Here is a 15,564-nt window from a genome sequence, read left to right on the forward strand (position 1 = left end):
TTCATTTATAAATTTACAACCCAATAAAACAAATTGACTGGAAGAAGGTGGGCTAAATTTAATAAACTCTATCTTAAGATGAAAAATTACCTTGGCAAGAAGAGCAATGAAAGGGAATAAGCTTTAAATGATCTTAAAATATACTTTATGTTCCAATTAAAACAGTGTGTACCAGCACACTGAACAAAGGCCAGCAGAACAGGAAGATAAAGTACAGGAATCAACCCAAATAACTAAGAAAATTCAATACGTGATGAAAGTAGCATGTGAGTCTGTGCAGGAAAGGTGGGCCTTTAATAAACGGAATTATGACAATCGGGTAGCTGCCTGAAAGGAAAAATGAACCCAGGGACACCAGATAAATTCCAAACAGATCAAAGATTTAAATGTACAAAGTGCCTACAGGAAAGTACTAGGGAAAAAGATGGAAATACTCCGATAACCTTAGAGAAAACAAAGTTTCTCTGAATAATTATCAATATTCAAGTAAACATGACAATGTCAAAAAAAAACCCCCAAAACTTCTGTATTACAAAAAAATAAAACATCAAAGACCAACAATGAAAAAACAGTTGCAATTAACATAATAACCAGGGAAAATACCTAATATTTAAAGAGTTCTTATCAAGTTATCAAAGACCAAATTATGAAAATTTTAAATATAGATCAAAGACACAAACAGAGAATGCACAGAAAAGGAAATACAAAGGTAACCTACACATCTGGAAAGATGTGCTCAACCTCAACAGCAAACAGAAAGAGGTGAAGGAGGGCTCCCAGCTGAGATGCTGCTTCGTGCCTTTCAGGTCAGCAGAAATCAAGCACTTTGCTAATAAAAGCTTGGCGAGGCTGTGGGGCGAACAGGAGGCTCCGCACATCCTCTCTGAGTGTGCAGATGAGCACAGTCCCTGGTGAGGACGATACTGAGGTCATGTAGTCACACTTCTCTGCATCTCCCCTGCAGCCACTGCAGACACACAGTGGTCCCCCTCAGTCACACGGGGAAACGCTCTGGGACCCCCAGGGGGCCGAAACACGGACAGCACTGAGCTATGTCTTCTGTTCCTGACTTTCACCCACAGATTTAATGCCTTTTCCACCTTGATGAGGCACCGATCACACACTGGAGGCGTAACTTCTACAGTCTGAGGTTCCACAGCAAAGTGAGCACAGACTTCTTCCTCCTTCCTCACTATTTCATGGACAGAAGGTTCATTCTCACCACAGACCTTAGCAACTGCAGCATATGGTTTTCTTCTTTCCTTATTAAGTCGCCAACTCTCACCTCTCACTTAAAGGAAGCACTTGACGGCTTCTCTCTGGAACACTGGAATTGCCAGCATCACGACTTTGTGCTCCGGGGCCAACATAAAGGGTCACTTGAACATGAGCACTGGGCTACTCAGACAGTGGACCTGATAACCATGACGACTACTGAGTGAGTAACATGCAGGTGGCACACCCAGCGTGGACACGCTGGACAAAGGGATGTTCACGTCCTGGGCGGGGCAGAGTGCGACGGCATGAGACTCCATCACACTACTCAGGACGGCACATGAATTAAAATTTATAGATCGTTTATTTCTGAATTTTCCACTGAATAATTTTGGACTGTGGTTGATGGCGGGTAAGTAAAATTGTGAAGAGTGAAACCTCGAGTGAGATAATATACACATGCAAAGTAACCTTGTTAAAAGCTCATTCACTGTAGCGTCATTTGTGATGGCAATCACTGTAGGAGACTGATCAGAGTCACGGTACATCCATTTAATGGAATACCAGGCAGTGGTTAAGTACAACCAAGAGGAAGCCCTCGAAGTAGTAATAAGAAAAAATTCTCAAATTACAGACTGAAAAAAGGTGGGAGAAACTCCGCACCTTATACTAACAACTGCACTTAAAAGTGAGGGAGCCTACATACTGGTTTTTGCTTATGTACGTATTAAACACACCTGGACAGAGGAGAGCGCGTGTTTGCTGGAGGGGGAGACAATTGGGGAAGAGACTTCTTACTGTGTATCTTCATATACTTGTCAGTTTCTGAACCACATGAATGTAGCATCTATTCCAAAATTAAATTATTTTTATCAGGTGATTTAATGTCACATAGGGTTATTTGGGTATTTCTTTAAAATAAGGAAAGGGACCTGGGTTCTGAAGTGCAAGGAAGAGGTGCATACTCAGCTGCGTGTGCCCCCTCCACTTCGCTAACCCACACGTCCACGGCCGTGTGCGGGGAGCCGCCCCCTCCGTCTGCTGCCCTCAGCTCCTGCAGGACTTCTGTTTCCAAGTCGTCAGGCTCTGCAGAGCAAAACCAAAACAGAAAGCTGGTCTCAGAGCAAAAATCCACGCAGAGAAAACTGAAGAAATCTTCTATAAATGATCACACCCAGTTTTAGGCTGATATGGTCATTTAACAAAAAATGCAGTATTTTATCTACAGACCTTTAACTTTACTGTGCTGACTCTCCAGTTGTCTCTGAAATGACCCTTTTCCTTCTGCATTTTCACTGCCGTAAAAATACTCAAAAGAAATATAGTGCACTCTATGTTTTTCATTATTACAAAAAAAATTCTCTTCATTCAATTTTCAGTAACATGTGAATTGCTTTCTGGAAGGAATGAAAACTAGTTTAAAGAGCAGTGGTACCTGTGGTCAGAAATACGGGAGGAGAACAGACTGCAAGGTCACTGATTAGTAACTGACGGGACAGGTCAATCATCAAAATCTTTCAACAACCAATGTAAACAACCAACAGTGAGTCCTGCTACCTGGACCTTGACACTGGCACTGACAACACAGCTGCAGTGCCCTCAGTCTGTTTTCCTAGACCCCCAGATGACTCTAAGCAGGGAACCACCTCTGTTTTCTGGCGGTGGCTCACTTTTCACGTGGGTGGTGGTTCCTGCAGGTAAACAGCAGTGAGAAGAGTTTCTTTCCTAATTTGGTAACTTCCCCCCGTCTGTTCAGATCATCAACACTGTCTTGTTTCGGCCGCCACGACTCCCGCTTTTTCTCTGGAAATCCAGATACTCTTTCCTTCTCTATTCTAAAAGTTTTCATTTAGCTGTCCCATTTAGAAAGATGACTGACACTGCACCAGTCCTTTTACTCAAGTGATGTTTTGGTCACACATAAAATCAGCACTTGGGGTCAGGAGAATTTTCAAAAAAATTTTTAATGAATAATTGTTTTCTGGCATCTTAAACATATCAGTATGACTCATTCTACAAACTAGATTTGTGACCATGCTGCCTGCAAAGTAGAAAATATTTACCAAGTGGCTCTTTGTAGAAAGAGCCTGCCCCCTCCTGCAACCCGCTGTACATCCTCTAGGACATGCCTAACAGGATTTCATTTCTTCAAAGAAGAGGCGTCAGACAGCTCCTGGCAGTGATTCTGATGAGGAAGACTGTTTCAGTTACCGGGGTGAATTAAAGACAGTTGCACACACAGCGAATTCTCTGGCGCGCCCCTCATCCAGACGGGCTCTATGTCCCCTCCCCATGTGCCTGGGGGGCAGCATGAGCACCTGGACTGTCAGGGCATAGCTGCAGTGCCGGCCGCCGTCCCAGGCCCAGCCTTTAGGGGAAGCGGCAGCTCCCACCTGGGCATCTGGAAAGCTAAGTCAACATGGAAGAAGTCAACTGTCCTGGAAAGATGGCGTGCAAGGCCTGGGGCCGAAACGAAGGCGAGAGGCCCAGCTGAGCCCTGCAAGGACACCATACATGGAGGGGAAACCATGCATGGGGGTGACGCCACATGACCCTCCAAGTAAGTGCAGCCAACAGCTGAAAACCACCGAGGGGCACCTGCAATGCCACACAGAGGAGGGGACCTTCCCAAGTCCTAATCCACAAAAGCGTGACAGAAGATAAAACAGTTATTTTAAGCCACTACGTCTGGGGAGCAGTCTGTTTTGTAGCAACAGAAAATCGAGACAGAATTTCACATCTGAAAATGAGGCTCTGAGCAGTAAATGTACTGTGCGTGCGAAGGGGACGTGGGTAATTCTCGTCAGACGGCAGACTGGCATTCAAGATGGCTACAACGTTCAGCCCCCTTACCTTTGAGAGCTGGGGACTGTTTCCCTCCCTCTAGTCCAGGCAGGCCTGTGACCACTTTGACCAATGAGGGCCTGCAGAGGTGCAGCTGCGCCAGGTCTGGGACCAGCCTTTACAAGCATAAGAGGCCTTCCCCAGGGGCCTGGGAGCCGGGGGAGGTGTCCCTGCTGGGGACAGTGCAGGGACAGGCCGGTGGACGGCAGGAGGAGGAGAGCCTGGTCTCACCCAGCCTCTGGGCTGGACCCAGCAGGACACCAGTCAGGCCATCCTGGCCCATGAGGCCAGCCTGATCACCTGCTGACCCCGCCGTGCTCTCCCCTCAAGACAAAGGCACACCGGGCAGGAGAGCGTGTAGGTGAGCCATGCCTTGACTCAATTCCTGATGCAAAATTAGGAGACAGATGAGACGGCTGTTATTTTAACACTACGTCTTGGGGCAATTTGCTAGGTAGCAATAATTTTTAAAAAGACTAATTACTAGAAAATTTTTGAACCTAATTTGAGATGAACTGCACAAAACAATATATACGTATTTTGATGATTTGTTTATAAAAAAGATATTAAAGTATTTTTGAATCAAATAAAGCTCACTTTGACCATTAAAACCTACCATCCCCATTTCCTTCTGGTTTCAGCGATGACTGTGGAGACGCCTCACTCAAGTTTTGACCGTTTGTCTCAACAGAAGAATCAGCAGTAGCTGAGAGGTCCGTCTCAGGTGAAATACATTTTACTTCTTCTTCTCCTGTCATTAAGGGTTTGCACTTCTCCCTTTCAGGAGAAATCTCTGAAACAACAGAAAAATAAAAATCATGCAACGTTCTCAAAGTGACTTGAATTTTATCTGTAACAGCATTTAGAACAAAGTTCATTCTTACAACAGGTAATTATTGTGTAAGTTCTGTCGTGTATTAGAAATTAATAAACGAGTAAAGCGTGTGATAGACAACCTTAACTTTCATTAGATTTCTCAGGTAGCTAAGCCTTTTCCTTTAGGTGAAACTGATATTTTATATATTATATATATATGACTGGTTTTACTGATGATCGCTCAGGAGGGCCTGACAAATGCAGCAAGAAGAAAGAGAAATAATCAGATGTCCAACAAAAACTTCCTTCTTACTAGTGATAAAGGCTGCTGCTTAAGATTTAAGATTCAAGGGAAAAAAACTCTAAATAGATTTAATAATTCAGTAGGGAGTCTGGAGATAAAATTTTATGTATATAGACAGATAAAAGTATAGCTTTATTTTAACTAGAAATAACAACTTAGGGCAATGGAAAAAAAATGTCATCCATAATAAAGACAAAAATACACACATTGTATAAAAATAAATTTACCAAAAAAGGTTTTAGAATTTAACGAAGAAAACAAAGTGTTACTGAAAAACATAAAACAAGATTAGTGCAAAAAGAAAGACACACTAAATTTTTGAATTAAAAAATACTATTCCAAAAATCAATATACATCTTGAATACCATTCCAGTCACAATACCCAGTTAGACAGAATGAACTTAAATTCTGTTTGAAATCATAACTATCTAAAAATAACCAAGGAAAAACTTTAGAATTCCAACTGGATGACATATGTGTGTGCCTGCATACATGTGTCTGTTATCTGTCTTTCTAATCTAAAGACTTGGGGATATTTTTCACCCAGTAAAGGAAATTCAGAAAATATAAATTAAAAAAAAAAGACATACCTTCATGAAAATTTAAAAACAAAATAAAACTGCATGATCAAAAATAGCATAAAAATAAGTGAAACAGCAGACTGGAAAAAACTGTGATGATAAACTAGATAAAGTTATTTATACCAGATTAAAAATTCACAAGAAAAAAGCAGGCAACGTAATATAAAAAGAGTAAAGAATATAAATACAATTTATAGAGAAGCAAATCAAAACAGCCAAAAGAATAAGACACGATGAGATCCACAATTTTAAGACAGGTAGCAACGAAAAAGAAGTGATAACACTGACAAGGCCTGTTTATCTGGAAATCAATTCATGCTATTTGACACATTAACATAAGAAAGGAGAAAAATCATACAACCATTTTGATTCAGAAAAAGAGTTTGATAAAATTCAATGACTCTTTATAAAACAAGACTCTAAGGAGATTCCTTAATTTGACAATGGGCATTTTCAGAATAGACTTGAATTAACGTGAGACTTCAACTCCTCTGAATCAATAACGTGGCCCCTCTACTCAGCATTCTACTAAACGGCACTTCTTGAAGAATAGAAATCGTGAATGTTACTACAGTTCAATGTATTCATCCCTTTACTTTACAGTTAGTGTTTTTAAGGACAAGTTTGCAAGGACAAGCCACTAAAAGACAAAACATATTTACAACACATGTAACTAACAAAGAGCTCATAGACACCAAAAGAAAAGCAACACAATGGATAAGTAGGCAAGACACTTGAACAGGCGCTTCAGAAAAGACCATACACCTCTTAGGGGGGGATTTTCGGACATGACACCAAAGCACAAGCAACAAAAGCCCCTCCCCTCAAAGCGGGACCACATTAAAGCAAAAAGCACCTGCACAGCAAAGGGAAAAATTAAACAGCAACAAAGTGAAAAGGCAGCCTGCAGAATGGGAGAGCATGTCTGCAGACCATGGGTCTGATAAGATGTTAACATCCAAAATATCTAAGGAATTCATACAACTCAACAGCAAAATACTGGGCAAATTAAAATTAACTTTCTATTATTAATTAATAATAGCAATTTTAAAATGGGCAAGTGAGCTGAATAGGTATTTCTTAAAAGACACACAAATAGCCAACAGGTACATGAAAAGGTGCTCACCACCAATGATCAGAGAAACGCATATCAAAACCACAGGGAGAGGGCATCTCCCTGCTGTTCATGCAGCTGTCACCAAAAGGACAGGTGACAATTAGTGGTGAGGATGTGGAGGAAGGGGAGTCCCAACACACTGCTGGTGGGAACATGAGCTGGTGAGGCCACTGTGGCAAACAGCATGGTGGTTCCCCCAACATTAAAAATAGAACTGCCACAGGACCCAGCAATCCCATTTCTGGGTATTTATCCCAGAAAAGAAAACAGGATACAGAAGACAACTCTGCATCCGACGCTCACTGCAGCAGTCATTCCCAGCAGGATACAGAAACATCCCAAGTGTCGTCGTCGGAAGAACGGATAAAGAAAACGTGGGGCGCACGCACAATGGAAGAGTATGCAGCCCTAAGAAAGAAGGCAATTCTTGGAGGCTATTACACTAAGGGAAGCAGGCCAGACACAGAAAGACAAACACTGCATGCAACCACGTGTAAGTGAAATCTAAACAAGTGGAACTCAGAGAAGCGGGGAGATGTCCGTAAAGGGTCCAAACCTTCGGAGACTCCATGCACAGTGTGGCTAATTGCTAACAATGAACAGTGTGCTTGAGATTCGCGGAGAATAGATCTTAAGTGTCCGCGTCCCACACACAAAAGGGTAACTGTGGGTGATGGGCACGTTAGCTGGCTTGACTGTGGCGATCACAACACAAGGTATATTTATGTCAAAACACCATGGTGTTTGTGGTAACTTTTGGTGAAAAAGAGCACGAAAACGAATATATGTGTGTTCCTGGATGACTGAAGCATTGTGCTGTATGCCGGATATTGACACAACATTGTAAACTGACTGTACTTCAATAAAATGTATATACATAAAATTAAAAACCCCAAAACACCATGTTGTACACCTTAAAAATAGACAACTTTTTATTTGCCAATCACAACTCGATAAAGCTGGGAAAAGAATGAAAAGCCACATGAATGGCTATTACACTCAATACAACCTACTCCAAGGCCACTTTCAGCTGCAGAAGGAAGCTGGGAATTGCAGTCTCTGCCCAAGCAGCCACATGCCAACCCAGACCCAAGGCGGGCACGGGAAGCCCAGCGCGAGGAGGGAGAGAGAACCGGGCACCGCGGGACAGCAGTGGTTTCTGCCCCACAAGGACACATGGACACACACACACACACACACACACACACACACACCCCATGTCCCAGAGACGCCAGTAAAATGGGGGAATACGTCAAGAAAAAGAAGGCCAAGGACTTCAGGCAGTAAGAGATCTGACTGACATGAGAACAGGTAAAGGCAGAGGCCAGGACGACAGCTTTCCAGCAGGTCAGAGGAAAAGCTCGTCTAGTTTGGAGCAGGTCAGAGGGGAGTCCAAAGAAATGGTTCTAGGAAGGCCAAACCCACATAATACCTAATGTATCTGGATGATCTGAGAAGAGATAAACATACCTAGGGGAGAGTTCGGCCAGAGACTAGTAACAAGGACGTGGAAAACAAAGCAAAAAAATAAAAATTATTCACTGAAGGGAAAACAAAATATTGTGCCAGAAAGAAAAGTTGTCATGGTACAATCATCTTAGCTTTGATTAGAACATACACGGTCAAAAGAATCCCAGCACTGCATCCTGGTTTCACCACGATCGTAAGTGTACGTGCAGGAGACGGGGGCGGGACGTACAGGCGTATCTGGGGAGGCCAGGGGAGGAGAACCGAGCGGGAAAGGCAGCTACACCTTATCCTCCGAAGTACGGAGTCCACAGTCAAGGCTTCAGACTAAAAACAAAATAATAAAGGCGTGTGATTCACAATCGCTGATAAACAGAAAAACAGTTAAAGGAGCTGAAAGTGGTCGACTCCGGGAAGCAGAAAATAAGGCGACAAGCGAGGTCTAGGAACTGCGGCTTTTGTTAACAGACTTCCAGAGTGACTTGGCCTTTTTATAATAATAGAACGAGATTTTAAAATAAAAACAAAATTTATGTGATTAAAAAGAACATAATCTCTTGGTAGCAAGGTTATAGGTAATTTCAATTTTCTACAGCAGAGTTTTTTGCATTCTCTAAATGCTTTACAATGAAAATATACTATTATAGTCAAGGGGAAAAAAGTTAGTTTAAAAAAATGTGGGTGCTTTGTTACTGGCCATGATAATATAACTCATATTGGATTAACCACCTACTGAAAGTAAGAATAAATGATAGGCAAAAAATACATTTAAAAGCTGCTGGGAAGCCCTGGGGTAGGTGACCCAGCGAGGCCAAAGACAGAAGGCAGACACTGAGATAAACTCCACCTCCCCTCACCCTGCATCCTGAGGGCATTTCCTCAACACCAGCCCCGGGGGACAGACTTCAAGCAGAGGCAAGTCTTACTGGGTTGAAAGTCTGAGGCCACCAAAGTGACCCAGACTCCAAGGAAGGAATCACCAACAAGAAACTCAAGTCTATGTAAAAGTTCCCCTAGGCACAACAAAAAATCCCCTCAATTTTCATCAAGCTCCTAAATCACACTCACCAGCAACAGACCAAGAAAACCAGCACAAACAGCGGCCAGGAGGATGAGTGGCCGGGCCAAGAGCTGAGCGGCGGGTGGTGTCTGGGAGAGACCCAGGAGCACGGTGAGTAAGCACTACCAACGCTGAGCCGAAAGAGCAAGGCACAGGAGTGAGGGCTGCAGCCCGGAATCAAGCCGGCAATCAGGACCGCACACAGGCTGCGACTAACCTCAACAGTGGCAAGGTAATCTGCTGGCATTACTTAGTTTTAAGAAGAAAACTTAACCTTCTTTGAAGAAAGGTAACATCCAGAGGCTATTAAATTTTTCAACCACACTGTCTGGCATCCAATCAAATACTGTAAAACTCAGGCACAAAAATTCTAACCTGTGCCCAGGTTTTGTACAGCCTGCAAGCTATGAAAAGCATTTACATTTTTAAAGGGCTGTAGAAAAATTTAAATAGGATAATATGCTCATAAAGGCTAGAGTATTTACAATCTCACAATTTATACAAAAAAATTCATTAATCTCTGCTATAACGCATGGTCTATAAAAAGCAAACAGGAAAAAGCAACTGAAAACCAAGAAAAGAGACAACAGGAACAGAACAGACCTAGATAACACAGAAACAGACCCAGATAAGCCAGCTGTGAGGTTCATCAAGGAGGAATTTAAAACAACTTTGATGAATATGTTCAAGCAAAGACAGAAAGAGAGGGGGCAAACGGACAAATCCATGGATACTCTCAAAGGAAAACTGTAATCTATAAAAGAACATGAAGTGGACATTCTAGAATTGAAAGCCAGTATCTGATATTAGGAACTCATTGGATACTTGTAACACAGGTAAGAGAAAGCAGGAGGACTTGGGAAATGCTAGAGGGGTCAACAGAAGCAAAATGGAAAAAGGTAAAAAAGTAGAATAGAGCACAAAGGAAATGTGACAAATTCAAAGGGTCTAATGTACATGTCACTAGAATCCAAAAAAGAGAACGGGCAGATCAACACAGGAGGACCTAAAGGACACGATGTCCCCAGACTGAAAAAACTTACCAACCTCCAGGTTTAGGAAGCTGAAAAAACCCAAAGCAGGTTAAAAACAGAGGAAACTCTCTCTAGGTATATCCTGGTAAAATTGCTGAAAAACCAAGAGAAACTATTAGATGAGCTTAAAGAGAAGCACCTATCACTTTCAAACAAAAAAAATAAGACATAAAACTGACATACTTTGGATACCAGAAGAAAATGCAGCGAGACCTTTAAAGTGCAAAAACCAAAATGAAACAAAGCAAAAGCAAAGCAACAAACCCCTCCCACATCTACGTAATTTAATACATAGTGAAAATCCCTCACCAATTAAAAAATGGGCAGAAGGTCTGAATAGACACCTCACCAGAAAAGACACACAGAAGGCAGTTAAGCACATGTAAAGATGCTCCACTCGCATGCTATCAGGAAACTGCAAATCAGAACAATGTAGCACCGTTGCACACCAACTATGATGGCTGAAACCCCGCCACTGACACCACCAAACGCTGCTGAGGACGCGGGGCAGCAGGAACGCCCATCGCTGCTGATGGGAACGCAGAATGGCACAGTCACTTTCAGAGGCAGTTTGGTGTTTTTTTTACAAAACTAAACAGACTCTTCCCATATGATCCAGCAGTCATGCTCCTTGACATATACTTTGATGAGTTGAAATATATGTCCACACAAACACTTGCCCATAGATGTTATAGCAGTTTCAGTCATAATCACGAAAAGCTGGAAGCAACCAAGCTGCCCTTCAGAAAGTGAATAAAGTATTAAATAACCTATATTGACAAACGGGGGCACCCACACAGTGGAATATTCTTCAGCAATAAAAAGAAATGAGCTGTCAAGCCATGAAGAGACACGGAGGAACCTTCAATGCATGTTACTAAGTGAATGAAGTCAGTCTGAAAAGGCTACACACTGTGATTCCAACCACACGACTTCCTGGAAAAGGCAGAACCACGGAGACAGCACAGCGATCAATGGCTGTTAGGAGTCTAGGGGGCGGCAGGGATAGTAGGTAGAGCACACGGGTTTTTCAGGGCAGGAAACTCCTGTGGATGTTACTGTCATGGTGGATACAGGCCAATATACATTTGTCAAAATCCACGGAAAATACCACAGCAAGAGTGAAGCCCTGAGGTAAACTACAGATATGGGGTAATAATCATGTGTCAGTGTTGATTTGTTGATTGTAACACATGCACCACTCTTGGGGGGATTGTTGGTTACGGAGAAGGTTGTATATGGGAACTGTCTCTATTTTCTGCTCAATTTTTCTGTGAACCCAAAACTACTCTAAAACAGAAGTCTATGAAAACAAACAAACAAACAAATCATGAAAATAATAGAAAAATAAACCGAACAACAAAACATGTTCTAAGGAAATTAGACTTTAAGGAAAAAGATACCCTTTGAGCATCCAAGCAAAAAGATCAAGTCACTTACAGGAAAAGAAAAGACTGTCACCAGACGTTCTGGCAGCTACGCTTTCTGCTACAATGAAACCGCGTTACACATTAACGACATTCAAGGAGAGGAAATGTAGGTCAAGGATTTAATGTAGCCCAGCCTACTCTAAGAATAAAGTCTTCACATAAATTGCTAGGAACATGTAAAATCTCTGGTGGACCTGTTCATACAAGCTCTTCCTAAGGAACTATTACAGAAGAGCTTCCACAATCAAAATGACGAGAGACACTGACTAAGGACGGAAAGACTAAAGACACCGCAAGTCCATCGTGTTTGTCATTTAATCCACAGAACTATCCTTGATGCCAGTGTTTCCATTCTACACATGGAGAAACTGGATGTCAAAGTCAGAGGAACCTGCCCATGGTTGCCAGAAAGTGATGGAACCAGAACTTTCTTGCCATGAGACGCACATACGTATGAACTAAACCTCCGCGTCCTTACAAACTGCCTAGAGTTCCGTTCTCTCCTTCATCTCCCCAGTGAGCTCTCTTCCCCTTTGGCCCGGCTCAAAATCACCCACTCTCTCTGTGACTTTCCCTGATCCCGAAACGTCTCTCATCACAATGGCACTGTACAGCACTGACAACACAGAGCCTCCTCAGCTGTGGCCCCACAGCACAGGCGACACCACCAACACAGAACAGACACCACACGCTATTTCTGTGCTGGTAACAACCATGACCTCTTTGTCTTAAAAACCCAGCAGAGAGCGTATTCTAAGTACATGTAGTTAGAAGAAAAAATTTAAGGGGGCCAGATGACAACTCTGGGAAGCCCTCAACTATCAAAGATAAAGTCAATTCTTTTCACGCAATATTATGCCTCACTGGTTTTCACTTGAGTCTGTCCTCCGAGAGCAAGAATGACCTTTTACTCTTTGTAGCTTTACCGCCTCACACGTAATAGTACGTACAAGTGTTCAATAAACAGCTGGTAAACTGGATTTTTAAAAAGTGAGGTGAACCATAAAAAAGACTTTTCAGTCCCAATTCTACGCAGATGGACTCCTCGTATGGAGGAGGAGAGCCCTGCTTTCACACGGCCTGAGTCTCACTACCCACCAAATTACTATGTTTAAGCAATAAAAATTTTACATAAGTGGAATCAGAATGTGATGTTCTAAAAATAATGGTTCTAATGAATGTATTTAGGACTTCAGACTACAAAATAATCTGAAATTTTTATCATCTTTTTTGAAAATGTTTCGGCCTGGAGGCATTTTTTTCTGAATAAAGCTTGGGGCATTTTTAGAACAGGCTCAGACTGAGAAAGAAAAATGCTATAACCAGTATTTTTTATTTAGATTAGTTTTGGCATAAACTGTACAACTTTCAGACTCAAGAGTGTGAACAAATTAATTAAAAATATACACACTTTGTGTACCTGTCCTTTTATCAAATATATATGCTTTATTCAAGGTATTTTTCCCTTTAATAATAAAGAAAATGCTATAATGGTTACAGGCGGGGAGGTCCGCTCTTAATAAGCAAAGAACAACCTACTCCTGCTCCTTCAGGAACAAGCGTGCAGGCTCATTCCAGGAGCTAACTGCCAGCATCTGGCTAATGATCCCTTTTTACACAACGTGAACTGCTTCACCTCCCAGGTTATTTCTCTGTCAGTTTTGGTTGAGGTTTACTCTGAGCTTTAAGGAGAGGCAAGTAAAAGGCAGAGAGGGCGGGAGCAAGTGTGAACACACAGAAACGTGAGGCACACACACATTCAAGCCTTCACACAGCTTCCAAGAAAGAAAAACTTCCTCTTTGAAAAAGCTGTCAAACCTTAAAACACCTGTCTTACAACAAGAGCACTCTGTGTCTGCGCAGGGGTGACTCTGAGACCCACCACCCGCGTGGACCGCCAGCGCTCTCCTCTCGCCTCGCAGGAGCTCATCCTGCCCAGTCTTGGGGCAACGCCTGTGGTCCCCACTTCAGAAACCTGTTGTCTTCTAGTAAACGTGACTGCTGACTCCACAGGGAACACACCACTCATCTCAGCGCACTGCTCCCCCACCTTTCTCCACGGGAAACAGCATTCGACTGCTCTGCATTTCCTGTGCCCCCTCCACCACAGACACTTCCCTCTCCTTTATTTTTAGAGCCATCCCAGATAAATAAGATCAAAACTCCAGACGACCATTCGAGACAACCCCCCATAAAATGCAACCATTCTCCATGTAACTAGAAAACTGCCATAGTAAAAAGATAACCTATTACAGACAATTCGCTTAAAACAGACACATCTTTGTTAACATCACTTCTAGTCTCCGCTCACCGCTCCCAAGCACTGTGTCCTCCAACGGCCCCGTCTGCAGCTGCAGCTCAGCTTCTCCAAGGATCTTCAGAACAGAATCCGTAGGGCTTCTCCCCCAGACTTTTCTTGGAGATCCACCAGGATCTAATTTAATAACCTCTCCCACTGTATGCTCTAGAAGAAAAAGACAGAAACAATTTTCAGTAGTAGAACATAACACCACCACACTATCAGGCAGACTTAAGGTCTTCTACCCAACTGAGTGCTTTACAGGAGAAAAGGTCGTATCACAAACAGCACATGATGACGATGCTTAAAAAAGACTTTCAGGGAATGAATAGTAAATGTTAGAAAGGACAGAAGCGACTACTACTGATAATAAAAAACACATTTACAGTTGTCTTGTAAAATACTTACGAATTAAACTCTAGTTTTAGGGAATATAAAAATGGAAAAAAACAAATTACCTTTCTATAACTTTTTATTTGAGAAAAAAAATTTAAACCTAAGATACTTAAGAATAACTTGTAGTATAAAAATAGATAAAATGTGAATTAATATTTTGTTTCTATAAATTTAATTGAAGAGAATAGAAAACAAATCCTGAGATAAATGCACATATAAATAAAAGGGGAGAAAAGTATTTATGAGATGTATTTCACCTTATGTATCATAGGTAAGCACATGACTCTCCCTTTTTGACAATATTTTGGCATAAGCCTTTTTAACCAAATTTGGCTAAGCAAAAAATAGAAAACTATCTACTGATGTTTGAGTCTTTAGGACACTGATAATAATACACAAAGCATATAGGTGCCTGCCAGGAAGGGACAGGTTATAAACTCAAACATACATGTTGATACAAATCTTTATGTATTAGTCCCTGCAAGTAAGGATCTGCAAATTAGCAGGTACTACTCAGTTTTGTTCAGCCAACACGATCACCAACAGGGAATCCGTTTTTTAAAAGAATAGTTAAAAAAGAGAAAGCCCAGAAACAGACCCATAACTCAGAGTCACATGGTTTGATAAAGGTGCCGAAGTGATCTGAACAGAGCTAGGGGTGGGGAGTCCCCATCTGGGGAGGCGGAGTGGCTGGTGCTGGCAGAGCAGAGCACTGAGGGCACAGAGCTACTCGGGAAGAGAACTCAGGGTGACTGAAAAGGGCCCTTGGAACCTTCAGCTGAATGCTGATCAGCACGTGTGAGACAGTCACTGTAGTCTAGGGAAGAGACCACCCAAAACAGAAAGAATAACATTCTGAGCTCAAACAGGGTCAGAAATAGTCCCCAGTCCCACCAGCCAGCGGGATGGTACAGCTCAGTGGGAGAGCACGTGCTTAGCATGCACAAGGTCCTGGGTTCAATCTCCAGTGCCTCCATTAAAATAAATAAATAAATAATAAA

General features: G+C 42.2%; 1 protein-coding gene across 10 annotated transcripts in view; it reads right to left on the reverse strand.

Moving 5' to 3' along the window:
* NEK1 (NIMA related kinase 1) overlaps positions 1–15,564 on the reverse strand; it is a 94,524-nt gene that overhangs the window by 19,115 nt on the left and 59,845 nt on the right. For 9 of the 10 annotated variants that reach the window (XM_072952786.1, XM_072952791.1, XM_072952789.1 and 6 more), the window contains 3 exons: positions 14,180–14,332; positions 4,676–4,852; positions 2,181–2,301 (listed from right to left, as the gene is read on the reverse strand). In XM_072952786.1, the coding sequence (XP_072808887.1) occupies positions 2,181–2,301; positions 4,676–4,852; positions 14,180–14,332 (451 nt within the window). Of the gene's footprint in view, positions 1–2,180; positions 2,302–4,675; positions 4,853–8,543; positions 8,672–14,179; positions 14,333–15,564 lie in introns of those variants that run through there. The other variant, XM_072952792.1, reaches the window with a different exon arrangement.

Source organism: Vicugna pacos, chromosome 31, assembly GCF_048564905.1.
Source record: "Vicugna pacos chromosome 31, VicPac4, whole genome shotgun sequence".
NCBI lineage: Eukaryota > Metazoa > Chordata > Mammalia > Artiodactyla > Camelidae > Vicugna > Vicugna pacos.